General features: G+C 38.8%; 1 protein-coding gene across 1 annotated transcript; it reads right to left on the reverse strand.

Moving 5' to 3' along the window:
- Positions 1–6,101: 6,101 nt before the first annotated feature.
- On the reverse strand, positions 6,102–13,023 carry myadma (myeloid associated differentiation marker a). The gene is made up of 2 exons (XM_079865183.1): positions 12,831–13,023; positions 6,102–8,528 (listed from the first exon to the last, which is right to left on the reverse strand). The coding sequence occupies exon 2, from the start codon at positions 8,504–8,506 to the stop codon at positions 7,622–7,624; it is 885 nt and encodes a 294-aa protein (XP_079721309.1). The 5' UTR covers positions 8,507–8,528; positions 12,831–13,023; the 3' UTR covers positions 6,102–7,621.
- Positions 13,024–14,824: the final 1,801 nt, after the last annotated feature.

Here is a 14,824-nt window from a genome sequence, read left to right on the forward strand (position 1 = left end):
AGGCAGACGCCCAGCCGCGATTGGCTCGCTCAGACACGCTGTTTCGCCATGGGTTCGTGCAGTTCCCCCTGAGCAGCCGATGAGCGCTCAGATCACCGCTCTGTTCTGGCTGTACAGTGGCACTGCGCTTTTGAATTATAGGCTTAAAAATTTGTAGAAAAGGAGATTTCCCCATAGCATCTAGCGATGCCATACAAGTTCCCGTTATCTAAGGGAACCGAGGTTATGTAAATAACCGAGATGTTATCTCCTTATATTGAACATATAACATCATATCATCTAAATAAATAATACATTAAGATACAGCATGAACATATGAAAATATTTTGTTTTCTGATAAATATCTGATGCCTTAACATCTTTAAACAAACTTTCACAAATATGTAAACTCAAAAGCCCTGAAGAGTTACAATCTCATTTACATATGACAATGAAACTTTGTTTGAATATTATAGAAAATAAAATTAAAACATTACTTTTTGTGAAAATGCTTATTTTGTTGTTTCATACTCCTGCTGTTTACTGTTTATTTAGTCTATAACACATGAACACATTTGCATGTAAACATCCTCATCACTCATTTGTTTATGTCCCCGTTTAGACGTTCAGGCTGGACAATATTTACATTTCTGACGTGAAACAGGAGAAACAGTGAGTGTTATTGTTCTAGTCATATTTCATTCAATTTAATTCAGTCTTATTCATTTGCAGAGATGGGTATAAACATTGTTACGTCCCAGGTCTAGGGTGCAGGATAAATAAAGTCTTTACACCTGACTGCTAATTTTATTTATTAAAAAGTTGTTAAAATGGTCACTGTCAGCACATGACATCAAAAAGGAAGTATATTGACTTCAGGGTTGGGTCAAGGCCAAAATAACAAACAAAAACTGAATCTACCCTTTTCCCCAAAGAAAACGTATTAGCCTACCCTCTCAAAGAAAAAGTCTAAACTAAACACAGGTACTGAACTGACTCCCTTACTAACCAAAAAACAAACAAACATAAAAACAAGAGAAAATGAATGTTCACATCTCATTTGCGTATCGGACGTGTCATTAGTGGACGTGTGGCCTACGGCACGCATTGTGTGATTATCTCGGCAGTTTAGGACATCGCACAAGATTCGTGTCAACACAGAAAACATTTCATCACTGGATAGGGTTTTTTTTTTTTTTTTTTTTTTAGCACAATTCACACCCCGCGGTAATTCAGGAGAAAAAAAATCTCCAAATGCTCCACGTGAAACTGCGGTCTTCCGACCTTTTACTATCGTGTCAATTGATTTTGATTAACATGCGCGAGGGAGAGAGAGCAATCTCGAGAGTACAGTCGAGTCCGGGCACTGGAGGACACAATATTATTCAAAAACGAAACGAAAATACTAGTGTTGTTTCAGCGTTGAGCATTGTAGCCAATCACATGCGGAGAATTCGCTCAAAATGTGTGTTCAGAATCAGCGCGAGCTTTATCCTTTCACAAATCCCCCCATAAACAACAAAGTCTAGATGCGATATAAATAAGAGATTCACTGTGCAGTGTGGACAACTCCAGAGTTTATGACGAGAGTTTCAGTGAGTGCAGAACGCGGTAAGTGACAATCTAAACAATAATAGTTTTGTTTTTCATGCTTCTAGAGGACCAGCGGTTACGTTCACACTGTAAATTATAAGGAGTGATAACTGCATTTAAATGTGGGAGTGAATCCGTTACATTTTAGTCATGTGAGTCATGAAATTGCGATGATTGACATAGTAACCATAGCAACATGAGAATGTGATAACCATAGAAACATTTTGGAGTCTAATGTTATGATTTTTGTTACATTTACACTTTAGTCATAAGTTTACATATTGCAGAATCTCCAAAATGTAATTTTTATTTATTGTTTAATAAGGATCATAAAAAATTGTTTCTATTTAGTACTTCCCTGAAAAAGCTTTTTCACATAACATATGTTTAATAGCCTAGTCCACAAGACAAAATACAAACACAAAATACATGACAAATTACACAGGTGTGATTTTTTTTTTTAATGGTTGTTCATGAGGAAAAATCCTCCAGCTCCTGCACATTCTTTGCTTTTCCAGCATCTTCTGCATATTTGACTCATTACTAGCAGTGACTATGATTGTGAGATCCATCTTTTCACACTGGTGACAACTGAGGGACTCATACACAACTATTACAAACCCTGCAAACATTCAGTGATGCTCAAGAAGGAAGCATCCGTTAAGAGCCAGGGGGTGTAAACTTTTGAACTAGATCATTGGTGTAAATTGTTCTTATTTTATTTAAAAATTAATTAATTAATTTAGTCCTGCCCTTCAGAGACTAAATAAGATATTAGCATGTAAAACAAAATAAGAAAAATTTAAACATCACCATCATCTTCAAAAGTTTACCCCAGACTTATTGAGCATTACCTTGCAGAAAGATGTACAATAGGTAAACGTATGACTGTAACTATACATTGCAATCATTTTGTAAGGGTTAAAATATTTAATTTAAAAGCTCAGTGTTGAGACCTTTCGCCGGAATTTGATTGACAGGCGATCTGACCAATCATAATGCAGATTCCCGCCATTTTTGTCTGACAAACAAACCAAACCATTTAGTCGATTAAAGTCAGTGGACTTGAACTTGAAAAATGTTGTGTATTGATGTCTTTTTGCAGTTCTGATGTTCATTCATGTTTAATTCGTGCTATAACTAGAAGAGATTATCAGTTCACGTGCTATTTGTACTGAGGCGCTACACATTAAAGCACCACAAAACGGTATTTATTGTTTGAATTTCATAAAAATTAAAAACTTTGAAAGCTGAGACTGAGACCAAAAGTAGCCTGCTCTGTCTTGTCTGTTGGTGCATTGTCAACAGTGGCGTAACTTTGTTTTAAAAAGTGGGTGGGACAGGCATTAGGGTTGCTAATACAATGCTAAATCAGATATATGTACATTACGATGTCCAGCAAACAATTTAAATAGTAGGCTACATGGGGTTTAATTTGTTGTTTAATGAGATGTAGCCTAATATATGTTGTGAGTGCCGAGAATTTTCATGTGAATAAATACATAGATCCGCCTGTTTGTCAGCTTGGTGAAAAAAGGTCCACTGTTGGAGCAATCATTAGAAAATGGAAGAAGCTAAACATGACTGTCAATCTCCCTCGGACTGGGGCTCCATGCAAGATCTCACCTCGTGGGGTCTCAATGATCCTAAGAAAGGTGAGAAATCAGCCCAGAACTACACGGGAGGAGCTGGTCAATGACCTGCAAAGAGCTGGGACCACCGTTTCCAAGGTTACTGTTGGTAATACACTAAGACGTCATGGTTTGAAATCATGCATGGCACGGAAGGTTCCCCTGCTTAAACCAGCACATGTCAAGGCCCGTCTTAAGTTTGCCAATGACCATTTGGATGATCCAGAGGAGTCATGTGAGAAAGTCATGTGGTCAGATGAGACCAAAATAGAACTTTTTGCTCATAATTCCACTAAACGTGTTTGGAGGAAGAAGAATAATAAGTACCATCCCAAGAACACCATCCCTACTGTGAAGCATGGGGGTGGTAGCATCATGCTTTGGGGGTGTTTTTCTGCACATGGGACAGGGCGACTGCACTGTATTAAGGAGAGGATGACCGGGGCCATGTATTGCGAGATTTTGGGGAACAACCTCCTTCCCTCAGTTAGAGCATTGAAGATGGGTCGAGGCTGGGTCTTCCAACATGACAATGCCCCGAAGCACACAGCCAGGATAACCAAGGAGTGGCTCTGTAAGAAGCATATCAAGGTTCTGGCGTGGCCTAGCCAGTCTCCAGACCCAGGGACGTCGTTAGGCCTATTTTAGGGGGGCTGAAGCTACCCCAAAATGTTCCTAAGCCCCCCTAAATGATAATAAGAACAACAATAACAATTCGATTTATCAATAACCGTATCCTCATTCATATTTAGGCGCAACAAATGATAGGCTATATCCATCTACAAAAAATAGACGAAAAGTCGGAAGTTGGACAGTACAAAGAGTCGTGCTGCTACTGGGCAATTGACACTTTTCACACGCTCTCACGCCACACATACATTTACTCGCGCACAGAAAAATCGCGAAGCAAAGAGGACACGGAGTGACGGAGACCAACAGACTTAGACAGAGCAGGTTACTTTCTGATATAAAAGAATCTCAACTCTCAGATTCTGTCAATTTTATTACGAAATTCAAACAATAAATACCGTTTTGGCGCTTGTAGATGTGACGCGACAGATCCCTAGCGCACGTGAACCGATCATCTCTACTAGCTAATAGTAAAAAAACACGAACACTGTTGAAAGATACAGTAGTAGACTACAACTTACCGAAATGTATATTCCTCATAATATCGATCAATCAGTGTTTTTTTTTATCAGCGTGAAGAGGTCAATAACATAGCTGGAGAACAATTATGTCACATTTACCTCAGGAAAGCCATTTAATGAACATAATATAGGCTATAGCATGTAGTTGGCAAGAAAAAAAGGTCTATAGAGAGTATTTTGCTAAATATGTGTTCTATATTACATATTTATTATATTTTTTACTTATATCATTAAATAAAGTTGTTGTTATTATTTAATTTGAGTTATTTTTAACCTTAAATACTACCAGCTGATAGGGCTTACAGCATTAGGTGAGTTATTTTTTTCTTGAGAAAAATTAACACCTATCTTGACCTAATATTTATCCAAATGAGTCAATATTAAATCAAATTACAATAATTGAATTGAAATAATAAAAAAGCGTAGCTTACCAGAAATTGTCCCATGCACCATAATTTACACTTATGCTATACTAAAGCCTGAAATTGGCACTTTTTGTGACAGCAACCCTATCATTTTTGATCAAAGATGTGGCTTAACTTCAGAATTTGAACTAAAATCAGTATTCTTATGATTGCTCTGAACATTTCTGACTAAGTTCAACAAACATTAAATTAGGGTTAGGTAGTGTGACGGTGTGACAGGGTTGAGACTAGGGTAACAGGGTTGAAGATGGTAACGGGGTTGAAGAGACAAATACAGCTAAACATATACATAGTTGTTTTTTACTCAAATTCACTAAGATTTTCTGTAAACGCAAGTTACAAATACCCTGCGGGCTAAGCCCCCCCTGTCTTCCAATCCTAGTGACGTCCCTGTCCAGACCTAAACCCAATAGAGAATCTTTGGAGGGAGCTCAAACTCCGTGTTTCTCAGCGACAGCCCAGAAACCTGACTGATCTAGAGAAGATCTGTGTGGAGGAGTGGGCCAAAATCCCTCCTGCAGTGTGTGCAAACCTGGTGAAAAACTACAGGAAACGTTTGACCTCTGTAATTGCAAAAAAAGGCTACTGTACCAAATATTAACATTGATTTTCTCAGGTGTTCAAATACTTATTTGCAGCTGTATCATACAAATAAATAGTTTAAAAAATCATACATTGTGATTTCTGGATTTTTTTTTTTTAGATTATGTCTCTCACAGTGGACATGCACCTACGATGACAATTTCAGACCTCTCCATGATTTCTAAGTGGGAGAACTTGCAAAATAGCAGGGTGTTCAAATACTTATTTTCCTCACTGTATATATATATATATATATATATATATATATATATATATATATATATATATATATATATATATATATATATATATATATAAATTAAACACATAACTGATATTTAATTCTGGAAGCTTGTGGACAGTTAAGTCATAATAATGTATTTCTTTAGAAGACCATAAGCTGCAACAGTTTTTTGTCTGATAAATATCTGATGCCTTAAACATCTTAAAACAGACTTTCACAAATATGTTAACTTGAAAACCCCAAAACCAATAAACAAAATGCAAATTAGAATACATACTTGTTTTCATATCACAACAAAACTTTATTAGAAAATCATAGAAAATAACATAAAAACATATTTGCTCTGGGATTGTTCGCTTTCATTATAACACATGAACTTTGACCTTCTGAAACACTATTGTGATGCCATGTGTCAATGATAACACTTATATGACAAACAAATACGCTTCAAGTCACGTAAAACAGCACAAAAAAGTACAGTAGTTGAACACAGCAACATTAACACGATACACTCATAATAAGGCAGCAGTGGTACAATCAGAAAATGCACTAATCACATTAAAAGTACAATCTTATGGTGCGTTCAAGTCCTCCTGGGAAGTTTGTATTTATGAGTTAGGAAGTTACGGTGTCAGGTGTGTTTACATCACTTTGGTCGGAGCAAGATGGCGATGAACCTTTTTTTGCAAAGATTTTTAACTCTACTTCTGATTAATAAAGTGATTTATTTTTCTCAATCTGTGAAGGTGCTGTAAACTGAATCATTGTAAACTGCACGGCCAAGAAACAAGTCTCTGTTTGGATTTAAATAGGCACATGCATGCTTAAGAGAAATTGATGCACCTCTTGATGTAAATACATGTTGTGATGTTATTTCCATTAAGATGGGCATCAATTTTTGTTCAAGATCTGGTATTGACAATGCAAGAGTCCAGCACATCTCAATGACTTTCAGTGAATTTAAGCTCTGGACTCATCAATTCATGTGTGAAAATGAATTTTCATCTTTTTTCTTTTTTTCTCACAATTTGAGCCTGATGAATCCTGACACTGTCATCCTGGAATATGGCCATGATGTGTATGGTTGTTTAAGAACCGAAAAGCTACAAACTCCATCAATTAGGGTTAGAAGAACTGTAGACAAATATATAACATGCTAGAAACATAATAATCACTGCAATAATGATCCAATCACAGACTCTTAAGCATTTGCCTATTAAAATCCAAACAGTGACTATTTTGGGCAGTGTTTATTATATTGTAATTCTTATTTTGGACATACTTAGCTAGTTTTAGTGTAAAGGGGGAAAAAAAAGTAGGCCTACTTAATTTCAACAAATTTACTATCAATTAACACACTGCATTCATTGCACATTTTCTAACTGAAACGCCCCAAACTCGTAAACTCTGTGATAATACTGAAGAAAATACTGAATTTCCTTAGTAGTAAATACTAAAATAACACTGTTTCCCACTCGTAATTACGCCTGTGTCGTGGCGTTTATATGCATTATATATATATATTTATATGCGTAACTCGTAAATACAATCTTTCTGACATGAATTTTAATTCTGAAGTGAACTAATCCTTTAATAAAGAATGAGTATCAGGTGTGTTTTTGATTTTTGTTTTAAATATTTTTCTTCAATCTATGAAAAAGTAATTAATTTAAACAAATTTACCTTCAATAAACACACTGCATCCATTGCATATTTTCTTACTGAAACGGCCCCGACTCTTAAACTCAACTCATGCTCAAAGAAAATACTGGATTTCATTAGTCTATCAATTTTCTTTCACTAAAATAACACTGTTTCCCACTTGTAATTACGACTTCGCCGTGGCGTTTAACTCATAAATACGATTTAACTCATAAATACGATCTTTTCTGACATGACTTGAACGCGCCATTATTCACCGTTTCCTCCTGCATCTGAACTCATTGAAACACTGTATTTAAAATCTTTGGCTTTCAAAGCTCATGTCCAGGAAAAGCTGATTGTTTGCTCTCTCTCTTACGCCGTGACGAACACCAGCCGGGCAGAATACGCCAGATCCGCCAGATAAATCAGGAAGTTGAGCGCGGTGAGAACGGCCACGGCGACCAATTTATCCCACCAGCACAAACCGCGAGAGTTTTGGCAGTCGTACGGTCGTCTCGAGCTTCCCGAATAACGGCTGTCAAACTTGAAGACCGGCCAAATGATAGTGGCGGTGAGGTACATGAGAACCGCCAGAAGAGCGTAGGCGGAGAGGAAGCGTGCGAACGGGAACGGAAGGCACCCGGTGCATTCGCCGATGCACAACACCACGATGGCTGCCGAGATCACGAAACAGATGCAGTACACGGCCATGCACCACTTCACAGCGGCGTGACTGTCGTAAGAGACCGGGTCGCTGACGAACACAAATATGATGCAGGCCACAAAAGTCTCGCAAACCTTCAGGAGACCCGGAACCGTCGCCATGTAACCGGCGACTTCCCCCGGCCGCGCCCGCGCCATACACACCTCCACGAAGTAAGCGGCGGTGGCCAGGCAGGAGAACACAGTGGCGACGATTCTGTGATCCCGAACCTCGCCTGGATACGGGTAGCCCTTCAGAAAGTAGAGCGGGAAGATGATGGACGCGGACAGGCACAGAAGTGTGGCATAGCAGGCGAACGTAATGGGGAAGTTGTTCCAGGACACGGGGGCACGAGACTGCAGACCCAGGAGCTCCACCAGGAGAACCAGCAGGGTTCCCGCGAAGCTGAAAGCCCAGCAGAACACGCTCCAGTCGGCCGTCCCGCCGTTGAGCCCCGCTCCATGGGACGCCACGCTGAACGCCACACAAGTGAACACTAGAGCCGCCAGACGCGCCCACATCAAACGGGACGGCATCAAGACCACAAAAGGCATGATGAAGGTGATTCTGGTGACTCTGCAAAGGACAAAAAGAGAGACAGATGGACCATCTGAATCAACAGAGCATGCTATAGACCCCTTTTCAGTTAGTAAACATGGTGACTTTTTTTGTGGGCGGAGCTTAGGCGGTGGCAGAACGATCCCTCTGGCCGCTTCACTAACGTTATTTTGCAAGTTTTGTTAGCTTGTTTTTTAACAATGACTGGAGAATATCCGATTTTATCTTAATGTGCAAGGTCACTCACTGTCCAGGACCGCGATTGTTATTTGCAAAAGTTAATTTTAACGGACGGAACCAGATTGGCGGACCCGTACACCCGTACACGCCCAGGATGGACGATCTAGCCTATATACGATGCCTATAACTATGTGCTGAATGGTCATGTACAAGACTTGTGTGGTACAATCCGCAGTTCTGCCTCGCCAGCACCAAGAAGACGACAATGTAAAGAGTGACATTACGGTGCATTATGTAGCCGAATCTGTGTTGGTTTATATTGGCCGCCTCCAGTTTTCCCTTTGTTTTGCCTCCAGCCAGCGCCGTGACGTAACTGTGACGTCGGCTCGAAATTGGTCTATTGGCTGACAGATTTGACATGCTCTAATCGCTGATCATGCTACTTAGGCTTTGTCCACACTAATCCGTTTTTGTTTGAAAACACATCTTTTTCTCTCCGTTTTGGCCTTCCGTTAACGCTGAGACAGCGTTTTTATTTAATGAAAACTAAGCTTGGTAAATTTGAAAATGCCGTTTCTGCGTTGTGACCGTCAAAACAGAGGCATTTAAAAACGATGACGTAAGTTTAGTCATGTGACGTATATTGAACCCATAGATATATACCCATAGCTGTTTATACCGCTATAGTGCCTGTTATGTGCTGTTCACTTTCACACAGTTGGTAAAATATGTTACTTTGCACACTCTTCATATCACAGTCCTGCACAGAAAAAAAAACACCAAAGGCATGATGTGTCAAATGAAGGTGCTTCTGGTGACTCTGCAAAGGACAAAAAGAGAGACAGATGGACCATCTGAATCAACAAAGCATGCTTTTGGCTGACAGATTTGACATGCTCCATGTCACTGCCTGGTTGTGTAAACATGTGGACCATTTGGGAGGTTCAACACTTTTAAGGGGAGCTTGTGTGGCCTGTTCCCATCACTGCATAGAGAAACCCCAGAACTAGGCCTAAGTTAGTCAACCCAAAAAAACGAGTGTTTAAGGACACAAAAGTGGATACAGGGAATTGAGACAGAGCGCAACATGTCATATTACAGGATAGCTTAGCTTACAGAAATATAAAAAACTGACATTTGGATATTTGACTTACAGTGAGAAAATGTTTACTGCACACATAGTGTATTTTTAGTGCATACCAAGTGTCAGGATCCCACAATTTATCCATTCTCCGAACTGATGCTTCATGTCTTATTGCCTGCAACTTTTGTGTCCTTAAACACTTGTTTTTTGGGGGCCGACAGCTTATAAAAACTTGTTTTTTTTAGCTTGTGTGCTGTACACTGTGATGAAGGAGCTTTTAGATATTGTTTCAAAAATGACAAGGAGGCAGCTTCATGCAAAACAAAGTCAATGAAGACGGTTGGATTGTCCCATACCATACCCAGTCTGTGAGGAATAAACGCTATTTGAAAAGGGGGAGGAGCCATTCAGTATATCCCGCCTTAGCTTCCTGTTTCAGTGGAAATTATGTCAACGCATCAAACAAAGCTGCACGTTCCAAGGCATTCAGTGGGCCTTTTAATAAAGCTCAGGGAAACAACACAAGAAACCTGTATGTATTAAAATACTCAACATAGCCTACTTTTGAAATCTCAAAAATAAATAAATCTGAGATTTATTATACATTAAAACTCTTAAAGCAATAGTTCAAACAGAAATGTTAATTCTGTCATCAATGACTTAAAGGCCCACTGAAGTGTCTTGAAACGTGTGGCGTTATACAGTGTGTTGATGTCATTTCCACTGAAACAGGAAGACAGGACGGGACATATCGAACAGCTCCTCCTAGTGGTGTATCGGATCACAAACACACAGTTCGGATCACATTTTTCAGAACAGCAAAATAAATAAATAAATACATACATACATACATACATACATACATACATACATACATATAAATTAGAAGCAGAGATGAAAACTAAAGAAGAACAAATACACAAATTACAACTTGAGATAAAAAACATAGTTACAAAGTCTAATAGTATTCAGGTACATAAATGAGTAATTAGGCCTAAATGTAAAATAACACTATTTGTTCACAGTAGAAATTAAATTTAGGCTTATCTTTGATAAAGCTGTATTGTGTTGTTTTATTAATATGTTTAAGACATATTAATACATATGTTTTAGTTGTATTAATATGCTTCAGTTTAAGACCGAATGCATGGAGCAAACAAACTTAAAAACATCCGGTTTCTTTCTCAGCTGTTCACTCATGACATAACCGAGAGAATACTTGCCGAGACGGGCATTTTGACATAATTATGTGTCTAGGCCTATGTGTCCGTTCAAGGAAACGCGAAAGAGTAGCTCAGATAACGCGCAAGTCTCTTAAAATTGTTTTAATGTGTAAATTGGCAAGACAAAATTTACATCTAAATGATGCATTTTCACTCTATGATGGTTAAACTTAGCAGTTAATCCTCGAATCACATGTGTGCCGAACCGTGGGGCCTGATCCGTACGAAGCAACTGCGATCCGTTACACCCTTAGCTCCTCCCCTTTAATTTAAAAATAGTCAATAGCGTTTTGTTAATATCACAGCTCAGCGAGGGCTGTTGAGCTCATTAAAGCCGCAGTTTCCTCCTGATCTCTAACCGTTTCTCCTCCTAATCTCCTCCATATGGCTTTAAAAATACAGCTTTCTGTGCAGAACTCAAATGGGTCTAATACGTTTTGTGTTTTAATTACACTGTCTGAATCGTTCCCTATCCCCTATATAGTGCACTTTGTGCCATTCACCATGTAGAATATAGTAAACGTGTGAACAAGTGACCGAGCGCAGCTTATAATGTAAGGGACGGGGGGCTTCAGATTCTAGAGAGAATCTTATTTGATTAGAATTGATTATCTTATAAATGTGAATTTTGTCATTGTTTTGGAGCAAACTATCTTATAGATAGGCTAACCGTAAGACTAACATTCATACTAAAAGCCAAAAAAAAAAAACTTTAATTTTGATTTCATGGAGACTTTAACAGAAAAGGAAATCAATTGTGCAAATGACCAACCTGCTCTTTTACACACAATGACAGTGAGTGTGTAAAATGCATTGCACAAGTTGTGTATATGACTTGTGTGCTATGTTACAAGTCTTCTAAAGACAAACGACAGCTTTTTAAGATGTTAATGATGTTTTTAATGTTATTTGCTAAACATATTCCCCTCTGCTCCGCCACAGCTCCCACACTAGCACACATTAAACCGTGTAACGCAAAGTTCAGCAGATAATAATTCAGATTTATATCTACTAAAGTACAGTCAGGACATTGCTCAAGATCTCCTTCTGTTGAGGAAATGAAGTCATGGGTTTGGAATGATTCATTTTTTGAGTGTTCCTTTAAGAGCTGCAGTTATAGAGCTAGTATTTCACCACACTTCACACATCATGTCCAAAATTAAGTAAAGCCTTAAACATAACAAGTTAGCAAACCCCTTATAAGCGGAGGTGACTCAGCTACAGGTCACTTCCGCCATATTTTACTACGCATTTTAGACGCAAGCAGATCTAGCCAGCAAACAAAAAAATAAATAAATGAAAAATAACTTCTAGAGTTTTTAAAGCGTTGATAATGACTTAAAATCTGTGACGTTATCAGCCTACATCTCTGATAGTTTACTGCGTAGTCTATACACTGGGCGAATGTTTCTTTTCTCCATCTATCTATCTAGCGGATGTGGTGAGGGGTGTGGGGTGTGGTTGTTGGGTAAGGTTATGGTACGGATGAGGTTGAGCTCGTAATAGCGAACCAAACGTTTTCGGGGAAAAAACAAACGTTCTGCTTTTAGCGATTTTAGCGACCTCGGAATAGTATTCACGCTTAACGTAATGCGTTAAAAAAACGCTTAAAAGTTGCACACGGTTAAAAAAGTACGCATATAGTATATGAACCCAGCGCAGACCTAAAGCAAGTATATTCACAAAAGCGTGTATTTGTGTAAATGAGGCGCATTCCTCTGGCTGAAATGTACCGTCTACAAAAACACAATTTTCACCCATAATTACTGATTCTAGACCAATGCAAACGCAAACCCCAACAGAAAAGAAGAAAACAAAACGATATAGACATACCTTGTGCTTATGTAGAAAGACTTTCCTCCTTTATTACAGTTTGTATCACAGTGGAGATCGAAACCCTCTTCTGTGACGCTGCCCAGATGTTCTCTTCTCTTCTTCTTTAACGGGACTCACTTCATTCCTCCACGCCCATTTCTTCCAAATTAGGTACTGCCTTTCTCTTATCATTTGACCCACGAAGTCTAGACCAGAGAAGGGAATTCTATGCTAAAATTAGATGCATGTTGGTTTTAGCACTCCATTATGTTATATTTTCCTTTTTTCTGTATATATATATATATATATATATATATATATATATATATATATATATATATATATATATATTAGTATATATTTTAGTATATATTTTAGCATAAATTGTATACAGACAAAAAAAAAACTATTATTTTTTCTTATTTTTCATACTATTTTGTCTTTTGAGGAAACTCAGTAAATGCTGAGTGGTATTTTCAGCTTTCTCTGCGATGGATGATCGAAACCTGAGGTTGGGAACCTCAACTTGATCGAAACCATTGCACTTCATTACAGATTATGGACGCTACATAATCTTAAGTAAATATTATTTCGGGACAAGATGTTCCAATAACAGATTGTACAATGATAATGAAAATGAGGAAAACAATCTAACGTTATATGTTGTTACGAGTAGACTTACAACAGTTTTAACAGGATTAATTACGTTGTAGTCTGTCTGTGGTGGTGACAACACACTTACGAATGATCACGTGTTCCCAACATTACTGACTTCTCGCGACTCGCGAGTTTACAGAATCTACTGATTTTAACTTTCCCTAGTTTTAGCTACAGAGAAGTTCCTCAGAAAAAAAAAGTAATAATAAGTGCACGGCAGTTCCCTGGTGGTCTAGTGGTTAGGATTCGGCGCTCTCACCGCCGCGGCCCGGGTTCGATTCCCGGTCAGGGAATGACTACTTTTAATGTCTTCCTATTTACACTTCTTACATAAATTCACTTTTAATTCAGTGTTACATGTCGTATCTTTGAGAAATGTACTAGTTCGGAGAGAAAATTCCTTCTACATTTTTTCCCTCCAGTTAAACCTGCCTTGTTTTTCCAGTAACTCCAGTGACTCGAGGACGGATTTCACGCGCAGTACCAGAATCCAACCGATAGGGGGCGAGCGCGAGTCTGTTTGCCTTCCCAGTAGCCAAACATAAACCCAAGGATGAGGGTATTATTCCGGAATGGCGAACGCTCGAACACTGGGATAACACTACATTTAAAGACATGCCGATCACACATCTCTTGGATACAATGAGAGGATATCAACTTTAAACGTCCATACAGCAGGAGACTGACGCTATAAGACGTGACCGCGCAAGATTCAAGTCGTTACGGAACCCACAATGAATCTCGCTGGCCACAAAACGAGCGTGTGCAAATCGCCAAAATTCGGGGAATAATTGCACCTCATAACGAAAGCGATCCAATGCGTGTTTATCGGCATAAACAGTGCAGAAGATCGCGTCTGGATCGGGTTATTATTGCACAACAACGCGCGCGCTAGCGTTGTGTCGCACGCGCGTGAAGGCCTCGCGCACACTGGAAGCGAACTGGATCGAGCCGAGCAATAACGCAAGGATATTCGCGCATTGCACATCATTACAGTATATGTTTATTTGAGTGCATTGATGGTGCAGGGATTTGACTGTCACCACTGTGATCTTGCTGCTTATGAAATAGTTTAAAATGCACTTTATATTTCTCCTATCACTGTGGGTTGTGTGGTTCTGATAAGCTTCACTTGCACTGCGTTGAGATCATGAGCTTCAAAGACCAGAATAACCTTGTTAAAAAAACGCTGAGAGCCGAAGGACCAAGTGACTGTGAATCATAGTGACCCTTTAAACACTGTAGTCGAAGACACACAATAGCGGATTCTTCTCATTTGGGTTTGAAGATTGCATGGCTGTCTGCAAAGTTGGTGAAATCATTTAATGTTTTCTTTTTTTTTTTTTTTTTTTTTT

The sequence above is a fragment of the Squalius cephalus genome, assembly GCF_949319135.1.
Source record: "Squalius cephalus genome assembly, chromosome: 3".
NCBI lineage: Eukaryota > Metazoa > Chordata > Actinopteri > Cypriniformes > Leuciscidae > Squalius > Squalius cephalus.